At 41.1% G+C, this 26,096-nt stretch overlaps 1 protein-coding gene across 15 annotated transcripts in view; it reads left to right on the top strand.

Moving 5' to 3' along the window:
* ptprsa (protein tyrosine phosphatase receptor type Sa) overlaps positions 1-26,096 on the top strand; it is a 513,824-nt gene that overhangs the window by 443,102 nt on the left and 44,626 nt on the right. For all 15 annotated transcript variants that reach the window (XM_060941290.1, XM_060941298.1, XM_060941295.1 and 12 more), the window contains 3 exons: positions 4,073-4,170; positions 12,050-12,173; positions 24,867-25,042. In XM_060941290.1, the coding sequence (XP_060797273.1) occupies positions 4,073-4,170; positions 12,050-12,173; positions 24,867-25,042 (398 nt within the window). The remainder of the gene's footprint in view (positions 1-4,072; positions 4,171-12,049; positions 12,174-24,866; positions 25,043-26,096) is intronic.

Genomic DNA, 26,096 nt, shown 5'->3' with positions numbered 1-26,096 from the left:
ACACACACACACACACACACACACACAAATGAAGAAGAGGACTAGTAAAAATCAAGTTCTTTTCCCTTTTATATGTAAACGAAAATGTTCTGGGGGAAAACCTGCACTCAGACAGGGAAAAAAAAATCAAGTCGCTTCTATCAATTACCAAATTCTGAATCTAGCATGTGCAAATGTGTAATTAGAAGAGGGGTTTGTTTCTATTGCATTCGCTGATCGCATCTTGATTACATGGGATAAAAGGAGGGCAGAGAGAGAGAGAGAGAGAGAGGGAGAGAGAGAGGTGAGGGGAAAAACAAGTGGGCTAAAACACGTCCTTGAAAAAGACCAGCTCTGTCAGTCTGATATTGAATATCCTTCAGATAAATACCCACAGTCCTAAGCCCTGGGAACAAAGGGCTCTGAAAGCCGTTATTTGCTGTGCCTCAGTTGGGGAGAGATGGAAATGTTTGTTCAGCAAAGGGAGTCCAAATTAATGGCACCCTAAGAGGAAAACAAGAGGAACAAAGATGCAAGAGGTGCAAAATTGGTGGGAAAGAAATGCAAGAAACCTGTGACTGTGTAATATTTTTTTTAAGTCTAGGAGAAGGATGCAAATCTGGGATTTTTATGTTGACACTGTTTTCATTATTTATAAATATGCCTTTAACAATGAGACATGTTTATCAGTTCGTTTGTGTGCACAGTCGTTCTGTTGTGTGCACAGTTGTACGCCGCCTGCGTCTTTAAAGCTAGCATGAAACGTGACGGTGTGATGCCTCTGTTTCACCTCCGTCTCCGAGACCATGTGGCATTTAGAGCACAGCACTATGAAGTGCATGGGAAATTGAGGACAGCTAATGTGATTATGCAGATTATACATGCTTAATTAAATCACAGAAAGATTCGAGGGGGGGAAAGAGACGTCAACCTTTTGCCAACTTTTGACCTCTCTCTCTCTCATCAAAAGCCAAAAATGGCTAAAGCGTGGCCATAAATGTTGATATTAGGATTAACTTGTATAAATAGCCAAAGAGATGAATGTCCTCTTCCCCCTCGTTTCCTATTTACATGGGCAATGTTGTGCTGGTAATGGGATTAACTCCCAGCATGCTCAGCTGGCGTTGGCCTCTCTCTGGTTCATGGCTGGAAATATCGTGCTGTATTTGTGTTAAACGATTGTAAGGGTGTGTCGTTTATAATATCCGCACTAATGACTGCTTGAGCTCTTGGTTTAAGGAGTCAGGGGGAATTGCTTAGCTTTGGCTGAAGAGAAGTGAAGCAACATGCGCATGCAGTGTGTGACCCTGAAACTGTCCCAGCCCAGGCCAGGGCTCCTGCACACACACACACACACACACACACACACACACACACACACACACACACACACACACACCCCAAGGCGAAGCGTGACTTGGACAGTGCACTAAATTCAGCCTGCTTACTGAAAAAATACCGAGCACAGAGTTCTGCCTTTACCAACATTATATACAGAAGAAGGCATTATTTAGCCACAGCACTGATGAATTCTCAAATCTGATTGGTCAGAAGGTGTTGATGAGTTTTCTATAGCAGCAGCTCTGACAGTGGTTTTGGCTACAAGGTTTATGTTAACGTTATGTTGTAATAAAGTCTCATTTCTATAATAGGAGCTTACACAGGGACTTGTGTGGTGGACACATAAACCACATACTCCACGTAACTGGATTAAACATGTACATGATATTGTGGAAGGAGTTTTGGTAACAGTAAATAGTAACCTGGTTTCCGACATGAGAAAATATTCAGGACCGCAGGCTTTCCGGTTTCTCTGTTTATACGTAGCTTCTAGAATGTTCCACAGTAATAAAGCCTGGTCCCACAACACCGATAACTATAACTATAAATAAATGGGTCCCCTGCAGTTTATGTGGTTGATGGTCACACCAGACCGATAACGATCCCTGTAGCCCAGGCCTAGGTTTATCCGTATTGGTGAGATTGCTTCTGGAGCGATTTTTTCAAACCTGATCTGATAAAACATCTGACCAATCAGGTAATTGTTTACATGTGACATTGTCTGAGCACGTGTTGTTTTTCCCCGGGCATCTTTGTACATCCTTGTTGCATCACGAAGTCACGGAATACGGATTCACGGAAAATTAAAAAAATATATAATACAAAGCATGGAGCTTTTATTCTTGGATTTTTCCTAAAATATCAATAATAAATTAATAAAGTAAACATAAATGCAGGTAAGGTATTTTAATTATGAACTTCAGCAGTCCAAACACTTTTTAAGACTTCTTAATTTGTTTTTTTTTAATCCGTGATGCATCATCCGTATGAAATCGGTAACCAATCTGTAATACACTGAAACGTCCGTGACTGATCCGGAAATTATTAGCATCCATGATGCATCCGTATGAAAATCCGTAACCACTCCGTATTATGTGTCCTTTTTTTTAAATTATATTTCTGTAATCTGTGACCTATCTGTATTTTGTCAACCACCGGAGTGTGTGCATGGGCTGTTTTGAAGTCCAAGCTGTACAGTATGACCCGGAATAATGTGCTACTCCTTGGAAAAAACTTCCATGACTATTCCTAAGTTGCATGCGTTTATTTCCCTGAGTGTCAGGACCAAGTGATATTATAGTCAGGGTTATAGTTGTGTTGTGACCGCTCCAGACTGGAACTAAATTCAGGTAGAGGTATAGTCATAGGTATTAGCGTTGTGGGACCGGGCCCTTAAACGTAACTATAAATGGATAAAAAGTATGTGTCATTCGTTATTAAATAAAAATTGCAGGCAGTTTGCCATGATACAAAATGATTACTTCAGAGATGCTGTAATTAGAAAATAATTAACTTCTGAGTAAGCTTCATTGTTGATTATTTTCCTGTAACAGCATGCCCCAAAGTGTGTTATTGCTAAATGCTTAATGCTGTAACATTGCAATTCATTTTAGAAGTAAGCCCTTTTTCATCCAATTAATTGAGTTACAGTAACATTAATTTCGATTGTGTGATTATGGGGATTTAATCATGATTTTCAGACCAAAGTTAATGAGGATCTAACCTTCCCATAATCTTGCCAAATCCCCTCAGCGCTAAAGTAACAGATCTACCATAAAAACAAGAGAGAAAATGGCATATGACAATTAAACTAATGCGAAAAGGCAAACACGGATACCACAGTACCTGCTAAAAGGCAATAAAAAACCTTTCTGCTATGAAAAAGTAATAAGAAAACGTTCAGCCCCAAAGGAACAGAAGTCTTTTTTGTCGAGTCTCGTTTTGAGCCACTCAGACGGATTTTTTTGATCCGGTAAATGATTTCATCAATGCATTCCTCTGAGAACACACCTCCATCTCTTCTCTTGTGGAGAAAAAAGGAAAAGTTTGATTCAGGATGTGCATTTGATTACATTCATTAAATATTAGTGGATTGGGAGATGCTCTTTGCAGTGTGGGAAATATTTCTCAAAGCCAATTTTAGATTTGTTTCAAATCATTGATTCCCTAAATCAGTTTGAGAAGAGGGTATTTGTCAACAGGAAAGACTTATCCACTTTTTTCGGCTTGCGCAGGGAGAGATGTATGGCTCTGTATGCTGCACATATCAGCCGTGCAGAGAGCAGCCATCATGCTCTGGGGTATTGTTTTTTTTTTCTCTCCCTTTTTATTATCATAGAGCCCCAAAAAATGAATTTCTTCACCGTGCTGCTGTTGTGACGCTATTAAAAGGTACTTTTCCCCGTAGCATTAAGAAGTAATTGGTCTGGGGTTTCTGTCACCTTAGCAATTGCCCATCGGTCCCCTCCTTTATTTCCTTTGGATAAAGGCAGTAGGGTTTTGTGTGTGTGAGGGGTCCGGAGTCAAAAAAAAAAAAAAAAAATTAAAGCAGAGCTCTGGCCTGGTCAGACAGCAGCTCCTAACACCAGCCACCATTTTATATTTTATCTGTCTGGACTGACTTTCTGTATCTCTCTGTCTCTCTCTCTCACACACACACACACACACACACACACACACACACACTGACTCCTCAGTTCTTTACTGTCTTCTGCCTTTGACTGTGTGTCTTTCTCTGTTGGTGCTGATGTAGGAATGATGAACCATCCGCCCATCCCCATCACAGAGCTGGCAGAACACACGGAGCTGCTCAAAGCCAACGACAACCTGAAACTCTCGCAGGAGTATGAGGTGAGCCCCTAAAATAACATTTTATCTCTCGTCCAGGTGCGTTCATTTCACACGATTTCCCCTTCATGCCAAATATTCAGACTTCGATTGTCATGGTACTGTCAGCATCAACACCGTCATGCTCGTCGTCTCGTAAATCGCTGTCTTTCTGAGCCGTGTAGTTGCATTGCATTCTGGGACGTTGAGCCCAGCATTTACAGCAACATCTCCACTCGATTTCTCATTAATATGACGTTCAATGTCACTGGATAATGGTGAGTGAGAAAAGACGCCCTCGCACTTTTGTTTTTTGATGCTAACCGTGAAATCTGACTGCATTCTCTCCTATTAAACGGCGTTGGAACGGCAGCAGAAGTCACAATGTCCCAATGTGACATCAGCGCAGCACACAACTGATAAATTCTTATGGAACAATAAAAAATACAACGCCAGCCAACAAATTAGTATCCGAATCACTAAAGACATCACAAATATTTCAATCATCTGAAATCAGTTGAAATTTAATGTTTCTGAGTCAAACAGCGTCACTGGCGAGTGTGTGATGATTCAGCATTAAACAGGCAGCTACAAGCTTCTGTTACTCATAGATTTAATTACATTAAGCAGACTTGTACCATAGCGCGGTTGAATGCTCGCATCTGATTGGTCAGAAGGTTCCGGCTGTAACATGAAGGTGATTATTAATGCACTCGTTTTAATGTTATTGTTATTAGAGTAACATCTCATACGCAGGGACTTGCCGGACGCTCCACATCATCTAAGACTAGTAATAAATTGATTTAAAAATGGGATCTTATTGAATGGAAAAGGAATTTTTATAACTGTTGATGTGGTGAAGTTTATGTAACATTTATGGAAGGAGTTTTGGTTGGGTTAGCGCTGTCGCCTCACAGCAAGAAGGTCTGGGTTCGAGCCCCGTGGCCGGCGAGGGCCTTTCTGTGTGGAGTTTGCATGTTCTCCCCATGTCTGCGTGGGTTTCCTCCGGGTGCTCCGGCTTCCCGCACAGTCCAAAGACATGCAGGTTAGGTTAACTGGTGACTCTAAATTGACCGTAGGTGTGAATGTGAGTGTGAATGGTTGTCTGTGTCTATGTGTCAGCCCTGTGATGACCTGGTGACTTGTCTAGGGTGTACCCCGCCTTTCGCCCGTAGTCAGCTGGGATAGGCTCCAGCTTGCCTGCGACCCTGTAGAACAGGATAAAGCGGCGAGAGATAATGAGATGAGATGAGAGTTTTGGTTGTAAGCATCCTCTGCCTTAGCACTACCGTCAGTTTCCTCTGTTTTCTCGGTAAAACGACAGCCTGCACTTTGTGTGTGTGTGTGTGTGTGTGTGTGTGTGTGTGTGTGTGTATGTGAGAGAGAGAGAGAGAGTTATAGGGTGAGTAAGAACAGGGACTAACTGCCACAGCATTAACTCTAGCTATAAATGGCTTAAAAGTGCAATGAGTGATTCATTAATAAATTAAACATTGTAAATCAAGCTGCAGTATAAGCTGAATAACACTCCACACCATGCTGTTATACAAAAATAATGCACTTCAGTGGCATATCAGCACTCGGCCTGCGCTGCATACCACATCACCCCCCTGGCATGCAGAGATTTTGCATAACTTCTCTGTCTGGCACATGTTATAACTGTATTTACGCAGAACACCAGCCATGTCTAATTAATTTTCATATTCGTTGCTGTTATTATGGAAGAAGAACCACAACAACTTTATTCATACACTTGTGAAATTCCTCTCTGCATTTAACCCATCTGTCTGCATTTAACACACACGCACATACCCAGAGCCATGCTACAGCGCCCGGGGAGCAGTCGAAGGGGTAGGTATCTCGCTCAAGGGCACCTCACCTGCATGTCTTTGGACTGTGGGGGAAACCGGAGCACCCGGAGAAAACGCACACAGACACGGGGAGAACACGCAAACTCCACACAGAAAGGCCCCCATCAGCCACTGGGCTCGAACCCAGAACCTTCTTGCTGTGAGGCGACAGTGCTAACCACTACACAACTGTGCCGCTCAGTGAAGAGAATCTCATTTTGAGAGTAGAGCAACACTATTACTTCTGGTCATTACTCAGAAAAAAATCTAATTGTTTTCCTCTACCTGAAGCCTTTCTTAATTTTCTAAAGCATTGACCAAATCCACAGATCACGTTTAATAAAATAAACAAACAAATAAACGTTTGTCCTCTAATGGCTCATTCCGAAGCTTTGCGTCTGTGCGAGCACTAAATCACAGAGCTGTACTGGTTTCAGAGTGGCTGTTGAGTCTTGAATTTTAATACAACAAAATCATTTTTCTCTCCAAAGTATTGCTGGTGGAAAACCAAGAAGCGGTGATGTTGGGGGCTTGTGGGTTGCCATGACAACAAATCAGACTAATTATTCGAATGGCTGCCATTAATCTCAGACTTGAATAAGAATGAGGGGGAGATAATTGTCGAAAAGCATGAGCTAAATTAATACGGCAATTAAGAATCAGTGGTCTGATGATGAAACGACCATTTTACTGGCATTCATAACAAACTGAACATGAGCAGCACTGCTAATGCTAATGCTGACCTCTAACTGAATAAATAGCTAAAGGCAATAATAAACGGTCATTGTCTGGTGATTGATGTGTATACGGGTACAATGACGCAAGGTGTAGCGTCGCTGTCTCACAGCCCCAGGATCCCTGGTTCGATCCCAAGCTTGGGTTATTGTTTGTGTGCAGTTTCACATGTTCTCCAAACGTCGATGTTGATTTCCTCTGGATTGTTCACCCAGCTCCCAGAAACATGCTAGTAGGTGGATTGGCCATGCTAAAGCTGAACGATGTGAAAGGTGCTGTTCCAGTTTTGTTCAAAAGGTATAAATGGGTAGAACATCAGCTCAGTGTTGATGTGTAGAGAAACCTAAAGTGTGTGACTTGAGTAAATAAACACAGCACAGCAACAGCCTTCATATTTAGCTGTTAATTCAACACCTACGGTGTTCGTTTAACACAAACAGGGACTTGATTGAAAACTGAAGGAGTCGCTTCACTCCTGTAATTAAACACTGGGGATTTAATTTGTTGTTTTTATGAGTCGTGTTAGACGTTTTCCCCCCACCAGTACTCCATACGCTGCATGTACAGTACTACGTTACACCAACAGACCTCACTGTCCTCCGTTTCATTTATGAGTTCATGGCAGAGTGAACTCATGTCCCATAAAGAGGATAGTCTTATTCAGTGGAGCTCAAAAATTTGAACACGCACTGTGCCTAAACGTTGGGTTTTATGACCTCGTCATGAAGTAGCATCGTTAATCAAGTCCATTTTTTTCCATTATGAAGAAATCAATGTGGTGTGATTCATTAATGTTGGCTACACAGGTTTGAGTGCTGCAGTAAAAGAAGAAAAAAAAATGCCATAAAATGACAAAGTCGTCCTCTGGAGGAGACACAAAAACACATCATGGCCACACTCCGGGAGAAAGAAGCGCCGGCGCTTGTATGGACTCTCTGTCTCTTTCTCTGTCTCCCTCCAGAAAAATAAATGACCGAATTAAATGGAGAAGTGTAATTTTAATTTTGTTATTTATGTGATGAATGGCTGCTCATCGGGGCGCCTTAGTGTGCCAAGCAGAGCTCTCTGTTTCCTGAGTGATTGGTTTTTAGTCGCAAGCTGTGAAGGAGAAAGGGGGGGAAGGAGGTTATTCTTTGTAGCTCTTGAGGTTGGGGTGAGAAATCCCATTCCAGGAGGGCCAGTTGTTCAAACTGTGTATTCCTGTTCAAACACCTGATTAAGTTTGATTGATATTGATGATCTGACGCGAGGATGTTAGAGAGGAAGAGAAGAGGGAGATGTGAGGGCAGTCAGTTTGTAAAATATAATATATGCCAGCCATTGCATTGCTGGAAAGGAAGCTTTTCTCCTTGCATCTATTATGTTGTATATTACTATCTCATCTCATTATCTCTCGCCGCTTTATCCTGTTCTACAGGGTCGCAGGCAAGCTGGAGCCTATCCCAGCTGACTACGGGCGAAAGGTGGGGTACACCCTGGACAAGTCGCCAGGTCATCACAGGGCTGACACATAGACACAGACAACCATTCACACTCACATTCACACCTACGGTCAATTTAGAGTCACCAGTTAACCTAACCTGCATGTCTTTGGACTGTGGGGGAAACCGGAGCACCCGGAGGAAACCCACGCGGACACGGGGAGAACATGCAAACTCCGCACAGAAAGGCCCTCGCCGGCCACGGGGCTCGAACCCGGACCTTCTTGCTGTGAGGCGACAGCGCTAACCACTACACCACCGTGCCGCCGTATATTACTATATTATATTTAAATAATGTTGGCTGTAGGGATGGGAATCTTCATAATCAAAGCGATACGATACGCATCTCGATACACTGCCAACAATTCGATACATTCAAGATTAATGAAATTGCCAGTGCTAAGATGCGATACGATTCTCCCGCATGCTGCGATACGGCGCGATACAGTACGATTTAATTCTAATACAATGCGGTCCAGTGTGATACGATGCGATTCGATACGATGCAATGCAGAAGAAAAGTGCACCATGGAATACAGAGTAGTTCAAGTTATGACACTTGAAGCATTAAAGCTGTGCCTTTTATTTTGAAACACAGGAAGTACAACATAAAGTGCTTACAGGTCTCTCTGGAACGGCAGAGTTTACATATGGCCGTTGTCTTGTCCAGCTCTCCCCCTCGCTTGTAGAACCCGAAATCTTTCCATACGTTAGACTTGAAACCCACCACCGAATGAACAATGTCTGTTTTGTCTTCCTCCATGTTAACCGCTATCTGGCTGACTTTCCGCCTCTATCCTATTCGAAAGCTAGGTTGGACCCGCCTATTCGCGCGAGACTTGAGCCGAGACTTGAGTAGGAGAGAGATAGAGAGATGAAACCCAGAAATACCAGACCCTTTTCTAAACTGTTATGTTATAATTTATTCATTATATGTATTAAATTAAGATATTAATTGGTTTATATCGATGCAGACAGTTTAGATACGATGCATCTCGAGTTTATGTGCGTTTTTTTCCGATGCGACGTTTGCAAATCGATGCAACTGCATCTTAACAGGTCGTATCGATTTTCCGATGTGCATCGGTGAATCTTCCCAAGCCTAGTTGGCTGGCATTGAGTGGTCTATCAGATATATTCTATTCAGCTAGCATGATACTGACCGAATCGAAGACAAGTTCAATATCGTGCTAGCTGAACGGAATATGTCTGATATGCCACGAACAAAAGCCAGCCAATATTATTATTATTATTATTATTATTATTATTATTATACATTCCTTTCGGGTGTTCAACGCATCTCTCTCTTTCAAAATTCTCTCAAAATCTTCCGTATTTAATGAAGCAAACCGGGCAGCCATGTTTGTTTACCAATTGTCGCAGTCACTCGCTAGCGCAGAAGTTTTACATCTCTGATGTGTGACATCATGTTGTCTTGACAACCATGCAATATCGTAAACCATATTCAACGCTAATTCTCCACTGGGTAGAGTGACATAATACACACAGGATAAGCGATATGCTAACAGTATTGCATGCTATCAAAGCAAATGAATGAAACCCGCTAGAAGGGAATAGAATATGTGATTTTATTCCATTGACAAAATGTCCTGTACGTTAATATATATTATACTGATATAACTATCAACTGGACAGCGTATTTTAATTCAAACAGTTAGTTTTACCGATGCTGAAATTAAAACGCTGTTCTACTCTGTCATAAGAAGGCGTGGCTACACTTGGGAATAAAATAATTAACAGTCTTGGCTGCAGCACCCGCATCACGCCTTGTCTGTTCATTGCATATACTTACTTATTTGAACATTTCTGGACACATACACTAATACAAACTATTAGCCATTTCTCTTCGAAACATTGCAAGGTTTCATCGGAAAAGGCTATGTTAATCATCCTAGCTACCGAACCATATAGCAACCTTGATAGCTGTATTATTTTTGTATCAACGACATCCAATAAGCCAGCTACCTGAATTTACGCAAAAGCCATTTGTTCGTCAGTGAACACATACACTACCAACAACATTAAGATGGAGTTTAAGGGTGGTGTTGTGGTTAGCACTGTCGCCTCACAGCAAGAAAGTTATGGGTTTGAGCCCAGCGGCTGGCGGGGGCCTTTCTGTGTGGAGTTTGCATGTTCTCCCCGTGTCAGCGTGGGTTTCCTCCGGGTGCTCCGGTTTCCCCCACAGTCCAAAGGCATGCAGTTAGGTTAACGTGGGGTGGCCTTGGGCTGAAGTGCCCTTGAGCAAGGTACTTAACCCCTGACTGCTCCCTGAGTGCTGCAGTGTGGCTGCCCACTGCTCTGTGCGTGTGTTCACTGCTTCAGATGGGTTAAATGCAGAGGATGAATCTCACTGGGCTTGAAGTGTGCATGCGACAAATAAAGGTTTCTTCTTCTTCTTTATAAGTAGATTAGTTAGATTACAGTGTGATTGGAATAGCCATGTGCCCTAAATTATTAACTCACCGGTGATGAATGGGTAACTTGAGTCACATCACTGTCAGTGAATTTCCAGTTCATGTGATAAATGTCCTTCCTGTATGCATCTGTATTAATGAAATATCTCCAGCTGAAACTATATAAGCTCTCTGAATAGATGTACTAAAGAGAGGGTTAGCTGTGATGGCTAGCTAGTGGGTGGGAAATGACAAATTCCAAAATTGGGAGAAAATGGGGTGTAAAAGGGGTGAAATGGGGAGAAAAAACCACATTGACGACACCCATGTGTCATCAATGTGGTTTATTCTTCTGGGGGAACCCATAAAGGTTTCTCTTTCAGAAACTGTGCCATGTCTAACCTCTTTGAAAAGCTAAAATTGCCAACATTCCAAAGACCCTTTGAAACCAAGGAACCCTTTTGTCTAAGCGCATAATTCAGGATCTGTCCTCAGGTAAGGCCATAAACTAGCGAGTGATAGCAGTACTTGGCACCGTTCCCTTTCACTTTAAATGCTGATGATGATGCAAAATGGGAAACAGCTTCAGACAGAGCCACCACTTTAACTATTCATCTGAAGAATATGCCTGAGAAATAATAAAGGTTGGGTTCATCAGGTTCATTCCAGTCATCTGAGCCAGCAACTCAAGTGTGACCGAAATGTGTCTCTGATTGGTGGGACTGATTCCATCCTGCACTGTAATACTGTTGTGATGTGTCCCAGCCAGCAGGGGGCATGTGGTGAGTGTTAACAGTCCAAATGTGAACCGGCTCTTGTAATCACTACAGGGGAAAACCGCTATATCAAACCGCTTATTGGGTCTTATTTAGCCCCAGTTTCATTTTGTATGACCACAGCTGTAAATGAAAACATCCTTCAAGGCCCAGAGCTGGGCAGGAGAGAGAGCGAGAGAGAGAGAGAGAGAGAGAGAGAGAGAGAGAGACCGCATCATTGGCAGAGTGCAGACTCAGAATTATAATGGAATTGTAAATTACCCCAACGGGGAGTCGAATATTTATGCAGAAATTCTTATATAGGAAATGTGATGGCATTTATCTTGCAAGCATCAAGGCAGTGAGAAACCCCCCTCCCCTCCTCCTTCTCCCACCCTCATTCATTTCCTCCTCAGGGCAAAGTGCAGAATCCTTTATCAATATTTCCGTCGCTATTATTCACTGTCGAGGGAGCGATCTGTCTTAAAGTACCTGGCTAGATGCTTTACAGTGAGTGAGACCATAGCAGGCTAGCATTTAATTAAAGTACCACTCTGTATGTTTTTGACCTGTTTATCGCTCTCTCTGGTGCTGTGGGTTTGAACTTACACTAATGGTATTGTGGTACAGCATAGCCCTGAGTGGTTCCTCTCCTTCTCTTCCTGCAGTCCATCGATCCAGGACAGCAGTTCACCTGGGAGCACTCCAACCTGGAGGTCAACAAACCCAAGAACCGCTACGCCAACGTCATCGCCTATGACCACTCCCGCGTCATTCTGGCTCCAATTGAAGGTCAGGATCAACAAAACTACACCACCCACCAACCTCTCATCCACATCTACTGTACACAAACATGAACTTCGGAGAGATTACATAGGAAACGCCGCTGAAGTTTCAACTGCTAATCACGTTAAATGAACTGTTGAATTATGCCCGGTGAGCTGATTATCAAGTCCAATGAACATCTAGTCACACCCAGTGAGCTGCTAATCAAGACAGTGATCTATTAGTCAAGTCCAGTGAGCTAATCATGTCAATGAACTGCTCAAGTCAAGCAGAGGGCATCCAATCACAAAACCGTTAAATAACCTTTGAGAAAGATGATGTTTTTGATGTTTTGTGGCATAGTGTGCATTGCAGATGTAGCAACATCCCCAACCCAAAAACGGAAAGGAAAGCAACTTTGGCAGATGTCTCATCTCATTATCTCTAGCAGCTTTATCCTGTCCTACAAGGTCGCAGGCAAGCTGGAGCCTATCCCAGCTGACTACGGGCGAAAGGCGGGGTACACCCTGGACAAGTCGCCAGGTCATCACAGGGCTGACACATAGACACAGACAACCATTCACACTCACATTCACACCTACGCTCAATTTAGAGTCACCAGTTAACCTAACCTGCATGTCTTTGGACTGTGGGGGAAACCGGAGCACCCGGAGGAAACCCACGCGGACACGGGGAGAACATGCAAACTCCACACAGAAAGGCCCTCGCCGGCCACGGGGCTCGAACCCGGACCTTCTTGCTGTGAGGCGACAGCGCTAACCACTACACCACCGTGCCGCCCACTTTGGCAGATGTGATAATGCTAAACATTTGTTTAATGCACTACTTTTCATTACAACACAGCTTGACTGCATGGCGATTTTGATAAAGCCTTGTTTTTGTTATACAACGGTGTTTTGCTTCCAAACTCATTTTCATCTCGCCAGTTTTTCATCATCAGTGTTCCTTATTTTCATTTCGCCTTGATTTTTTTCAGTTTCATTTGCGCCGCACTTCCCGACAGCCCTATTAAAGCCAAGCCTTAACGCAGCGTAACAGAATCATCCCAAAGACAGTGCAAGTAAATACATAAATTACTCAAGTTTGAAATTTCTATTTTACAGCGCGCTGATTTTGTCATTAGTTGCAGCAGCGGAACGATTCATGCGCACATTCATCTTTTGTTCACTGAGCTATGACTAAAGCTGTGCGTGTCGTCGACACTTCGTCAGACAGAGGAGACGTGTTTTAACGCAACACTCTTTCTCCCTGATTGCTCGTTTTTGCCCGTTTCTCTGATGTCATGGAGCGTGAGAGATGAACCCAGCCGAGAATTTCATTGCACTTTGTTTAAGCATGAAAACAACAATTTGGCAGCACGGCCCCGTGTTTGTTGGAGCTGAGTGTATAATTAACTTGGCTGTGTCTTATGTTGCTGTTTTATATTATTCTACAGAGTTTTGAATTGGAAGATGTCCCCAGAAAACAGCAGGCACAGAAATGTTTAATGGGTTTGGTCTGTTATTAAATTACATTCTCATTTATTTATTTGGAAGTAACTTTTTTTTTTTTTAAGTGTGTGGCAGAATTTAATTCCAGCAGTTAAAGGCAGTGTTTAACCCTTTGATGCAAAATATGGGTCAAAAGTGACCCGACTGAGTTTTTATCTTCTATATCTTTGCAATAAATTAATTCCATCATTCAGTATTCAAGGTATTCCTCAATTAACTTGTTTTTGATCATCATACATCCTTATTTTATTTTTTCCTTTCTTACTTTTTGAATAAAAACCCTTTTTGTATCACTACCCTTCTAATGCACAACATGGGTCAAAAACGACCTGCATTCATTTTCCAGGTTATTTCATGTACGGCTGAGTGTTTCTATCATATACTTTTGAAATCAATTCATTTTGTCATTTACTTTTCCAAATATGCAGTAAATATCTTGTTTTTGTTTAGCACAAATCATCATTTTTATTTTTCCTTTCTTAAGTTATGAACAAGCACAGCTTTTGTAATTCTACATCAAGTTTACACACATGGGTCAGAACCGACCCGCATGCATTTACTCCAGCGTTTGGTGGGAACTGTGAATTGTGCTTGTGTCAGACATTTCACAGCTCAGCACAGCGCCCTTTGCCCATCTCATACATGCAAGTAATGTTTTTCAATTGTTCCAACATTACCTTAGAAAAAAATTGATTATGTTTAGGTTACCTTGAGAGTGAGTAGATTACTTGTCAGAAAGTTACAAGTAATTACTATTAGCTACCGAGCTGTTGACATAATTCTACTTTAGTTAGCTAATTTTACTGTAGTTGGCTTAGCTAACTACATAGTTAATAAATAAATAAATAAATAAATAACTGGCCCCATTCACTGCTAAAGTAATTACTTGAAACAAATTATTATTATTATAGTATTAAGACATTTAATTTTAAATCACACTTGGATGACCCATGTGTAGTAATATAAAAAGTATTTTTGTTCATAAAGTAGGAAAGAAAAAATTAAATTAATGATTTGTGGTAATTAAAAACAAGATATTTAAAGAATACTTGGAATATTCAATCATAAAATAAATTGATTTCAAAAAATAGAGCAAAGAAAAACTCAGTCAGCATGAAATAACCTGGAAAATGAATGCGGGTCATTTTTGACCCATGTTGTGCATTAGAAGGGGTGTGCATATGTTTTGCATCAAAGGGTTAAAGACCTGGTTCAAGCACCAACAGTGCCGTAAAAGGCAAAATCTGCCACCTGAGTACGTTCTGTAGCTTGTCCCTCTAGGACGGGGGTATTCGACTCCAACTTGTGAAAATCCAGGGGGCTTAAAATTTCTTGTAAGCGGCTAACATGACAAAATGGCGACAACGGTTACTTTTTAATGCTTAACCATTAGTGACTTTTGAATAGCGCTACAGACAGGCGAGTTATCAGTTTTGAATCTGACGCAGAGAATAAATGCGTAATTCTGTCATTAACCATTTTGTTTGTTTTCATCATCAATTTTTCTTTTTTAAGCAAGTCATGTTGTCACTTCACAAATCAGAATAAAAAGGGAAATAATGTACTTAAATGCACGGGATTGGATAAACTCCAAAAGAGGATCTGCAACAGAAACCACTCTGGTTCTAAAAAACTGGAATTGCTGAACTGCAGCTGTTTACTATTCATACCACGGGCGATTGCTCTAAGACAACGAGGGAGGCTCAGCCTCCTCTAAAAATGACGAACATCGTGCAGGATGAATTGCGCTAGGCTTATGTTATAGCTGACCTTATAACATTGCTATTTCAGATCCAGAATCATATAAATATATGTGCTCAACCCAACTACAGTGCGAAATCATTCCATTATAACTTTCCCCAGTGCGTGAGTTTTTCCCCCTCGTGACAGCGCGATGCAGCCAATGTTGCCAGATATTGCTAACGTTTTCCAGCCCAAAATATGTTCAAAACTCGCCAAAATGCACTTAAAATCGTCCAATCTGGCAACACTGGATGCAGCTAAGCCTCAGTGCACTTCAATGGCATTGGGAGCTATGCGCTTTTCAATCTCAAAATGCAAGACAATTATTGGACAAATACTGCGAAAATGCCCGCCCACGGAGTCTCACGGACTCCCAGCCTCAGTGGACTTCAATGGCATTTGGGAGCTATGCGCTTTTCAATCTCAAAATGCAAGACGGTTATTGGACAAATACTGCGAAAATGCCCGCCCACGGACTCCGAGCCTCACATGGGAGGGACATGGCAGTTTCCGCGAGGAGACTGGTGATTGGTGAAAGCGGCCGGATATTTTCTTTGATTGACAGCTCGTTTCAACTATAGACAGGCAGCGGTGAATTTCAGTTCAGTCCCATGTGGATTCACAAGTGCTGTGGTGTATTGTAAGAGATCAGCTTACATTTAGATTTCATTCATTACATACAGTTTCTACCAGCTTTTTTAGTTTGTATATATTTTCTTTGTAAATAAAGTGTAAATATAGTGTTGTCAAGTTTGCTATCTTAGTTCCAGAAATTTCATTTATTTGAGTGACTGAACTTGAACTTGAGGGGGCTAGTCAGCTAGCAAGAAAGCTGCGCACGGATGCCAAGCATTGCTGATTTAATTTTGGCGAAGCCATTTGCCAGTCTTCCTTTCGAGGAAAAAATTAAAATTAAAGAGCAGGGTAGACCAACGCCTCAAACTGACTTGGTGAAAAAGGTAGGGAATAATACTCGTTCCTTTCAGCTCTCCTGGTACGAGAAAGTGAATTGGCTAACAGCAAGTGACCCACATCAACAACAGTAAATAGGCTACTTTAGTAATATGTCATGGATGGACCAAAAATATAGAATCTATTTAAAATGTTTATGCTGAGTATATTATATTGGAATATATATTTCTCTGGATATGAATTAAACACAGCTACAATTTGGAAAACATTTTTAAACAAAAACACAGCCGAGAACATTTCACACTACAGACCTGGATTAAAAGTGAAGGGTTATCAAAATTGTCAATAAAACATTTCTCAGTCAAAATAAGTAAAATATAGGGAAAGTGTCATTGAATGAAATGTGTGGCACCCAGCTCTATGTTTGGCTCCCCAAGGTCAGTGCTTGTGCCTATTCCAGAACACTCTGCTGTTACTGCTGAGGTTCCTGACAAAGAGCTGCTTTCAATAATGATCAATTTTTAAACAACATGCCACAATTTTAAAATATAAAATGTTAAAATATACCCCCCAACACTACCATCATGTATATTGGACAGTAGACTAATGGGCCAAAAGAACCTGTTATTTCACAGTTTGTGACCCTGCCAACAATCAGCCAGATCAGAGGCAAGCGTATGGGCAAAATTCATGTGTTTTTTTTCTTTTTTCTTTTAAAATCTGGAAATATCGTAACCGACCAGCCTCCCCTGTTTGAAAGACTACCAGCCGCCACTGATTCATACTGTACATTGATCGGCTCCGTTCTCAGTTTGATCCACTTGAACAACTTGCCAGGGTCTGCATCTGGATCGTGTTTTCTCTAGAGGAACGCTTAAAGATTTAGGGTTCGAACCCTACAGCAGAATGATTTCCCTTTCACAAACAAATTCCAATTAGAACTCTTTGGTAAGCTAGAACCTTTAAACATCCAAAGAACCCTTTTCCTGTATTGTTTAGTTTTAATTTGAACTTTTTTTGCTTTTCCTGATTAGGAGGTGCATTGGTGTTTGAACTTAACAAACTACTCTGTATAATTGTCGATCTTTTAACTTTATGATTTTTGGCCAGATTTTGCTGCTGCAGACAAAAATCACACCTCAAAGAATTCTTTGGTCATGAGTTGGGATGATGGTCTTAGAACATAATAATGAGCTGGTGGATGATGTAGCACCTTTGCAACCAAAGACAGTCGATGATAAGGTTCTGGAAGTGTGAGAAATTTTTTGATTAAAATTTGAGTCCGAGCACTTCTACGATGCTCAGCTCAAGTTCTCAGTAAGAGGACAGGACAGGATGACACGAAACTCACAGGACAGCTGTAAATATGGTGGTGGTAATTGGGAAACATAACCATTCCATGCTAATGGATAGAAAAACTATCCTTATTATCTCAAACTCACTCTGAAGAACGTTTCTGTTTATGCAAATTCTGATGGATGACTTAAGCGGAACATAGTAACAGTGGCGTCACTGTGGGGTGTGATTGCAGAACACGCCAGGTGACACCTTCAGAGGGGGTGATACCCAAATAACCATCGATAAAAAGTTTTGTGAGGTGGTTCAGTAGAAATTGGTTATTTTGTATAAAAAATATCCCAGTATTGTTATACCTAGGCATGTAATATCATGTGAAGACAAATTGCAGCACAATTTATGATGATTTGAATTGCGTACATTAAAAAATGAACCGTGATTATTATTATCAGGCTGCATCATCTCAAAGTTTTTCTTAGCTGTAATTTCCTACCATACAGTGACGGGAATGCACATGACTTCACCGTTGGTGGAAGTAACAGCTTGAATACCACAAAAACAAACACAAAAAGATCTGAAGTGGGTAAGAGCTGTTGTATAATTGACTGTACGAATAGATTCAATAAGAAATTTGAGCTTCCTTAAGCACGGTGCACACTACAGGATTTTCAACTCTTGACCGATTTTTAAAATGTGGGAAACCACAGACATAACGACAGATTTAACCGATTTATTGTATTTTACTCACAAGAACATGCACACCAGACGATTCAATCGAGACACAGGATCACACGCTCAAACGATTTCTGGGTGGTGATTCCTTGGAGACTTGGGATCTCACAGAAACTCACTCTGAAAAGTTCAGAGTTTTAATCGTTCAGAGTGGCCGAACAAAAAAGGTGTTGCACTCTGAGAAAAATAAGTGTGCAGCACGCTGTTCTCATTAGGAACAATTAAGACGCTGGCACTCGGGACAAAAAATCACTGTATGGACACCCCCTTATATATATTTTGCAGCGTGAACTGGAGGTAAGCTAGTGCACGCTACTGCAACAAGGGGAGAATGAAACCCATGATCATTTAGAAATATAGCTATTTCTATACATTCTCTGACCTTCTACTGGCCTGGAGATGCCGTGCTAAACATGACGCTTCCCAGGCAGCTCGCTCTCTGCTCAATATTCCATCGATGTTCCTTTCACGCTACACGATTTTTAGTCGTAAATATCAAACGTTTGATATTTATGAACCTAAACAAGGGAGGCTCTGATCCAGTTAGTGACCTTAAGATTATGTCTGTAAACCCCTCACACTACAGGATTATTTGGGAAGATATTCGCTTCTGATGAGCCTCGAATTGGGAACGCCCCCGTGATAATCGGTAGGAGCAAATCGGACCCTAAACCAGCTTGATTATCCTCTAGTGTGGAGCCAGCCTTACAGACTGCCGAAAGTTTAAGAAAAGAGAAGCAAATGGAGGTAGCTGTTTTATGTTTAAAGGAGAACTGAAGTCCTTTTTAAACTTGCTTTATTTCTTAATTAGCATGTTATTCAATTACGTTTTTGGTTTTAGTAATCTTATATCATGACTCGTATTGGCAACTAACGGCAATTAAATATTATACTTATCGGCCTATTCGGTTTTTAGTCATGTTGAATTTAATTCGTTTGGTCCACGGCAGGCGTCGCTTATCCGCACGATCTTCGCGAGACTTTGAAACGTGAAGTGTCAGCCAGGTGTCAGTGCCGCCATTTTTTGGAAACTGTTTTCCAAACGAAATATTGCACAAAAACGAGTTTAAATGACGATTACTGCCTACTTTTTTCAAACTTTCCTGATTGCTATCAAAACAAACAAAACTTCCGGCTTGATTACATCAGCATTTGAAAGAGGGCGCGTGTGTTTTTTGACAACGTTGGCAGATGTCGGTCACTTTGATTTCCGCTGTACATTTTACTTCCGTCCTACGATGTCTCGCACAGGTCTCAACGAATCTCATTTACGGCCATTGCTTTGACATATGGACTGATGTATTACATAGCATATTTCAAACACTCAGAACCTGCTATAGCAGTGACAAAATAGCTCTCAGAAATGCATTCCGATATTTAATAAAATGAGAGAAATAGAATTTTCATAATAAAAAATTTGCCTTCGGTTCTCCTTTAAGTCTGACTACAGCCTTCACAAATGTTCATAAATGGTTATTAAGAAAAGGCTTATTTGTTATTAACTTTTTTTTTCAGTTAATTGTTATCCCCCCCACCAGCATATAGAGCTATCCCCCCACCGGGGCAATAGAGCTATCGGTCTGTCTGTCCGTCTGTAAACATTTTAGTTTTTGGAGCATAACTCAAAAACTATAAGGAATTTTTTCATGAAACCTCACAGTTATGTTAAGTCAGGGGCGCAGATAGGATTTTTGAACTGGGGGGGACTGAGCTGTCAGCAAATGATTCCATTTTGTGTGCGTATATATATATATATATATATATATATATATATATATATATATATATATATATATATATATATATATAGTGTGTGTGTGTGTGTGTGTGTGTATGTGTATATATATATATATATATATATATATATATATATATATATACACACACACACACACACTACCATTCAAAAGTTTGGGGTCACTTTGAAATGTCCTTATTTTTGAAAGAAAAGCACTGTTCTTTTCAATGAAGATCACTTTAAACTAATCAGAAATCCACTCTATACATTGCTAATGTGGTAAATGACTATTCTAGCTGCAAATGTCTGGTTTTTGGTGCAATATCTCCATAGGTGTATAGAGGCCCATTTCCAGCAACTCTCACTCCAGTGTTCTAATGGTACAATGTGTTTGCTCATTGCCTCAGAAGGCTAATGGATGATTAGAAAACCCTTGTACAATCATGTTAGCACAGCTGAAAACAGTTGAGCTCTTTAGAGAAGCTATAAAACTGACCTTCCTTTGAGCAGATTGAGTTTCTGGAGCATCACATTTGTGGGGTCGATTAAATGCTCAAAATGGCCAGAAAAATGTCTTGACTATATTTTCTATTCATTTTACAACTTATGGTGGGAAATAAAAGTGTGACTTTTCATGGAAAACACAAAATTGTCTGGGTGACCCCAAACTTTTGAATGGTAGTGTGTATACATGTTATTTCACCTCCCTCACTGCCATCACCAGGAACTACCTGCAGGCCAGGACAATGATAACATTTTAACATAGCCTATGGAAATCCAAAGTTTACACATTATCATCACGCACAGAAATTGCAAAACTGCAAAACTAGTTTTAAAACCGCTAAGTTCCAACTGTTAAACATAGCGAGAGGCTGGGCTACGCGTGTGTGTGTAAAGTGTAAACCAGTGCATCCTGACTTTCTAACTATGCCTGTGTGTTGCGTGAGCGGCAGTCAGTCAACAACTCTTCGCAAAGTTTCCTTATGAAACAATATGCTCGCTGAAATTATGGCAGGGAACGCCAGATTAAACATTAAAACTGCCTTCTGAGCACTGTATCTACAGGCTACCACCGAAAGAAGGAGGCTACCAGAAAGGCTTCTCTACTCCGTACGATTTTACTTTCACTACGACATTACTTTGAACAGACTATCAAAAAATTGCAAGGTGATATGATAAAGTAAGGCACAGTTTACTTAGTCTTTTTTTTTTTTGAAAAAACGATGCAATTGTTTTCTGCCTTTTGGCACCCTTCATCATGCCGTGTTGGGGTCCTGAACTAGCAGGAGCTGTCCCTGATATGCCTGTCAAACTTGTGGGTAACCATAGCAACCAAGCTCGAGCTCGCAACCTGTGCAGTCTGCGCAGTTGCAACTATATATACTGCTGTGCACCTCAATAAACCGAATGGTAATTAGTCTTTTGATTTTTCCGTGAGGTTTGCCTTATGCAAAGAAAGACAGCATAGACGTTTTTTCCTCCCTATAAGTGGGGGGGACTGAACGAGGTGAATTTAAATCTGGGTGGAACGAATCCCCCCCGTCCCCCCCTCTATCTGCGCCCGTATATTAAGTGACTTGAGTAGTTGTGCCTTTTGACATTTTGGGATTTCTGTGATTTTTTTTTTCCGTATCTCCATGGCAACCAGTACAACTCAGGAAAATTTGGAGTGGGGTTTCATGTGGGGGCCGGGGGGGGTATGTCATCTCTTGATGACTCTTGTTTATTATGTTTTACTCCAACCTTTACAAATGCTTGTAAATAATTATTGTTGAAGCAAATTTATTTTTTATTCAACAAAAGGAGTATTTGTATTGATAAAGAATAGGAAAATACAGTGGTGCTTAAAAGTTTGTGAACCCTTTAGAATTTTCTATATTTCTGCAAAAATATGACCCAAAACATCATCAGATTTTCACACAAGTCCTAAAAGTAGATAAAGAGAACCCAGTTAAACAAATGAGACAAAAATATTATACTTGGTCATTTATTTATTGAGGAAAATGATCCAATATTACATGTCTGTGAGTGGCAAAAGTATGTGAACCTTTGCTTTCAGTATCTGGTGTGACCTCCTTGTGCAGCAATAACTGCAACTAAATGTTTCCGGTATCTGTTGATCAGTCCTGCACACCGGCTTGGAGGAATTTTAGCCCATTCCTCTGTACAAAACAGCTTCAACTCTGGGATGTTGGTGGGTTTCCTCACATGAACTGCTCGCTTCAGGTCCTTCCACAACATTTTGATTGGATTAAGGTCAGGACTTTGACTTGGCCATTCCAAAACATTAACTTTATTCTTCTTTAACCATTCTTTGGTAGAACGACTTGTGTGCTTAGGGTTGTTGTCTTGCTGCATGACCCACCTTCTCTTGAAATTCAGTTCGTGGACAGATGTCCTGACATTTTCCTTTAGAATTCCCTGGTATAATTCAGAATTCATTGCTCCATCAATGATGGCAAGCCATCCTGGCCCAGATGCAGCAAAACAGGCCCAAAACACGATACTACCACCACCATGTTTCACAGATGGAATAAGGTTATGCTGGAATGCACTGTTTTCTTTTCTCCAAACTTAAGGCTTCTCATTTAAACCAAATTGTTCTATTTTGGGCTCAGCCATCCACAAAACATTTTTCCAATAGCCTTCTGGCATGTCCCTGTGATCTTTAGCAAACTGCAGACAAGCAGCAAGTTTTTTGGAGAGCAGTGGCTTTCTCCTTGCAACCCTGTCATGCACACCATTGTTGTTCAGTGTTCTCCTGATGGTGGACTCATGAACATTAGCCAATGTGAGAGAGGCCTTCAGTTGCTTAGAAGTTACCCTGGGGTCCTTTGTGACCTCGCCAACTATTACACGCCTTGCTCTTGGAGTGATCTTTGTTGGTCGACCACTCCTGGGGAGGGTAACAATGGTCTTGAATTTCCTCCATTTGTACACAATCTGTCTGACTGTGGATTGATGGAGTCCAAACTCTTTAGAGATGGTTTTGTAACCTTTTCCAGCCTGATGAACATCAACAACGCTTTTTCTGAGGTCCTCAGAAATCTCCTTTGTTCGTGCCATGATACACTTCCACAAACATGTGTTCTGAAGATCAGACTTTGATAGATCCCTGTTCTTTAAATAAAACAGGGTGCCCACTCACACCTGATTTGTCATCCAATTGATTGAAAACACCTGACTCTAATTTCACCTTCAAATTAACTGCTAATCCTAGAGGTTCACATACTTTTGCCACTCACAGATATGTAATATTGGATCATTTTCCTCAATAAATAAATGACCAAGTATAATATTTTTGTCTAATTTGTTTAACTGGGTTCTCTTTATCTACTTTTAGGACTTGTGTGAAAATCTGATGATGTTTTGGGTCATATTTATGCAGAAATATAGAAAATTCTAAAGGGTTCACAAACTTTCAAGCACCACTGTAAATGTTGCCTATGTTGGTAATGCAATTTTCTTTATTTAATTTTTCTTTTTCAAAAATATTGTGTGAAAATTGAATCGTGAACCCAATATCATGAATTGAACGGAACCGTGAATTGGGCGAATCATGACATGACTAGATATAACAACATGAACATTTTTTTGTTACTTTTACGTAGCGATATACTGTACCTACAAGGCTAAAGCTCTGTGCTGATTTAATTTTTGAAGCTTTGAATGCGCTCCTGTCAGAGCTGTCATTATTACCCAATTACAATGATGCTTTGAATCACGCGACTTTGTCTGCGCATGCTACAAGTACGCACTGTCTTCATTTCTGCTGGTGTCTTTATAGTTACTGATTTTGTCAAATGTTCTGGTGTTTTAGCTCGATTACTAAGGATTCTGTATGGTCTGGTACGGGAGGAGGTCCTGGGGGGGTTTACACCATGAGTAACCGCACTGAGTGACACCACTCCGAGTGACACCACTGCATCGTAATCTCATCCATCATTTGAAGATCGTCATCATATAATGTAATGTAGAGAACACGTTATCACACATTCTGTTGAAGAATTCAGCCAAGATTTTTGAGATCATCTTGTACAGCGTGATGAGTATTGCTCTTAAAAGACTGCTATAATACGCAGCATAAAACCATTCAGCTCCATTTACACTGAAAATCACCACTGCTTTTACAGGCAGTACATCCTGTCTCTCATAATAAATACGAATTAATTTCGTTACAATAAGCTGTTTACTGAGCACCCCCATAAAGGCATACGCAGTGCGGAAAAAGTACAACCCAATCGTGCCAAAATCAAGAAGTAAACGTTAATAAATAAGCCATTTGTATGCATTACGTGACTCCGACTACAAGTTAAGAATCATATATTTTTGCGCTGGTCCTGCATCACTGTGTCATTCCTTTCTACAGAGTCCTGTGGTGGAGGCCAGGGAGAGACGAGAGGCTGCTTTAGGGGAAATTTACAGCTAGCTGCAGGTAACAGGCTGCCATGGCACAGAGCCTTGTCTAATTCCAGCTTGTAGTACCATCTGAATCAGGCACTAAATCACAACGCTGTATGCCACGGGCCACCAGGTAAAAGGGAGAGAGAGAGTGAGAAAGAGAGACAGACGGAGAGACTCTGGCTTGATGGCTTGTCTTCATGGGAATTATTTTCTATAATGGATAACACTGCTTCAGCGTCATGTCAGTGCAGCCCAAACCTCGGTTTCTCACCAGCGCCCAGAATAACACAGTAACCACAGCTACTGTTTCAGTCCCAGCTCGGTAGTTTTGGCATAAGCGTGCCTAACCAGAGTATCTGCCTTCTTTCTACTCTGCATTCCCAGGCATCGCAGGCAGCGACTACATCAACGCTAACTACATTGACGGCTACAGGAAGCAGAATGCCTACATCGCCACACAGGGCCCGCTGCCAGAGACATTTGGGGATTTCTGGCGGATGGTGTGGGAGCAGAGAGCAGCTACCGTGGTCATGATGACTCGGTTAGAGGAGAAGTCACGGGTAAGACTCATAAAAGACTCTATGGTACATTAATATATGAATGAGAGCCTGAGACTATTGAAGCCACCACTCTACTTGTACATACTATCCAGAAGTAAGCGGCCCTTTGGACTTGCATTGATTTTTAAAGATGTAGTTCCTTAATATACATCACAGAATTGACTGAAAGCCTTCGCTTTATTTTCTGCACATTCTGGTCTTTTCCATATAGAGGCAATGACCTAAAACTAGCATGATGCTTCTTTTTCTTTTTCCTGATACTGATACAGAAATCTTGACTATCAGCTGAAATTCGGCCAGTACTGAAACAAGAAACTAGATTTAAAAGTCAAGTTTATTTGTATAGCGCTTTTAACAATAAACATTGTCGCAAAGCAGCTTTACACAATTTGAACGACTTAAAACCTGAGCTAATTTTATCCCTAATCTATCCCCAATGAGCAAGCCTGCGGCGACGGTGGCAAGGAAAAACTCCCTCAGACGACATGAGGAAGAAACCTCGAGAGGAACCAGACTCAAAAGGGAACCCATCCTCATTTGGGCAACAACAGACAACATGACTATAACATTAACAGTTTTAACATGAAGTCAGTTTCGTTGATGTTTTAACTCTTCATTGATGGAAACTTGAGTGCAAAACCGTTCATGATAACTGCAGTCCTAAAGTTAGCAAGTCAACTGTAGTCCTCAGCCATAAAAGCATTACTGTAAGTGTCCAGAGCGTCCTCCAAGTGCGACTTTCGACTGTCCATATGGGGCCGTCCTCCACAGGAACGGTGTGATGAGACTCTGACCAGACATAAAAAAAAGTATTTTTTTAATGAACACTTCATGATAGTTGCATGGCAAATATAGTGAATGCAGTAAAGTATAAATATATTAAAATCAATCCTAACAAAAATGCAATCGTGTCTGTTTCAGTCAAAGCCCCTCTCACGCCAGAATCTGGTCTTCCCAGGCAGTTTCCTGTCCCAGTACTAACCAACTCTTTAAGGTGTATGGGTGTGGCGCTGATCTCTGTTTCGATAGCCCTCAGCCTCTCGCCTATACAGCT

This window comes from Neoarius graeffei, chromosome 15 (genome assembly GCF_027579695.1).
Source record: "Neoarius graeffei isolate fNeoGra1 chromosome 15, fNeoGra1.pri, whole genome shotgun sequence".
NCBI classification, from domain to species: Eukaryota; Metazoa; Chordata; class Actinopteri; order Siluriformes; family Ariidae; genus Neoarius; species Neoarius graeffei.
This window is presented reverse-complemented; position numbering and strand designations above follow the sequence as displayed.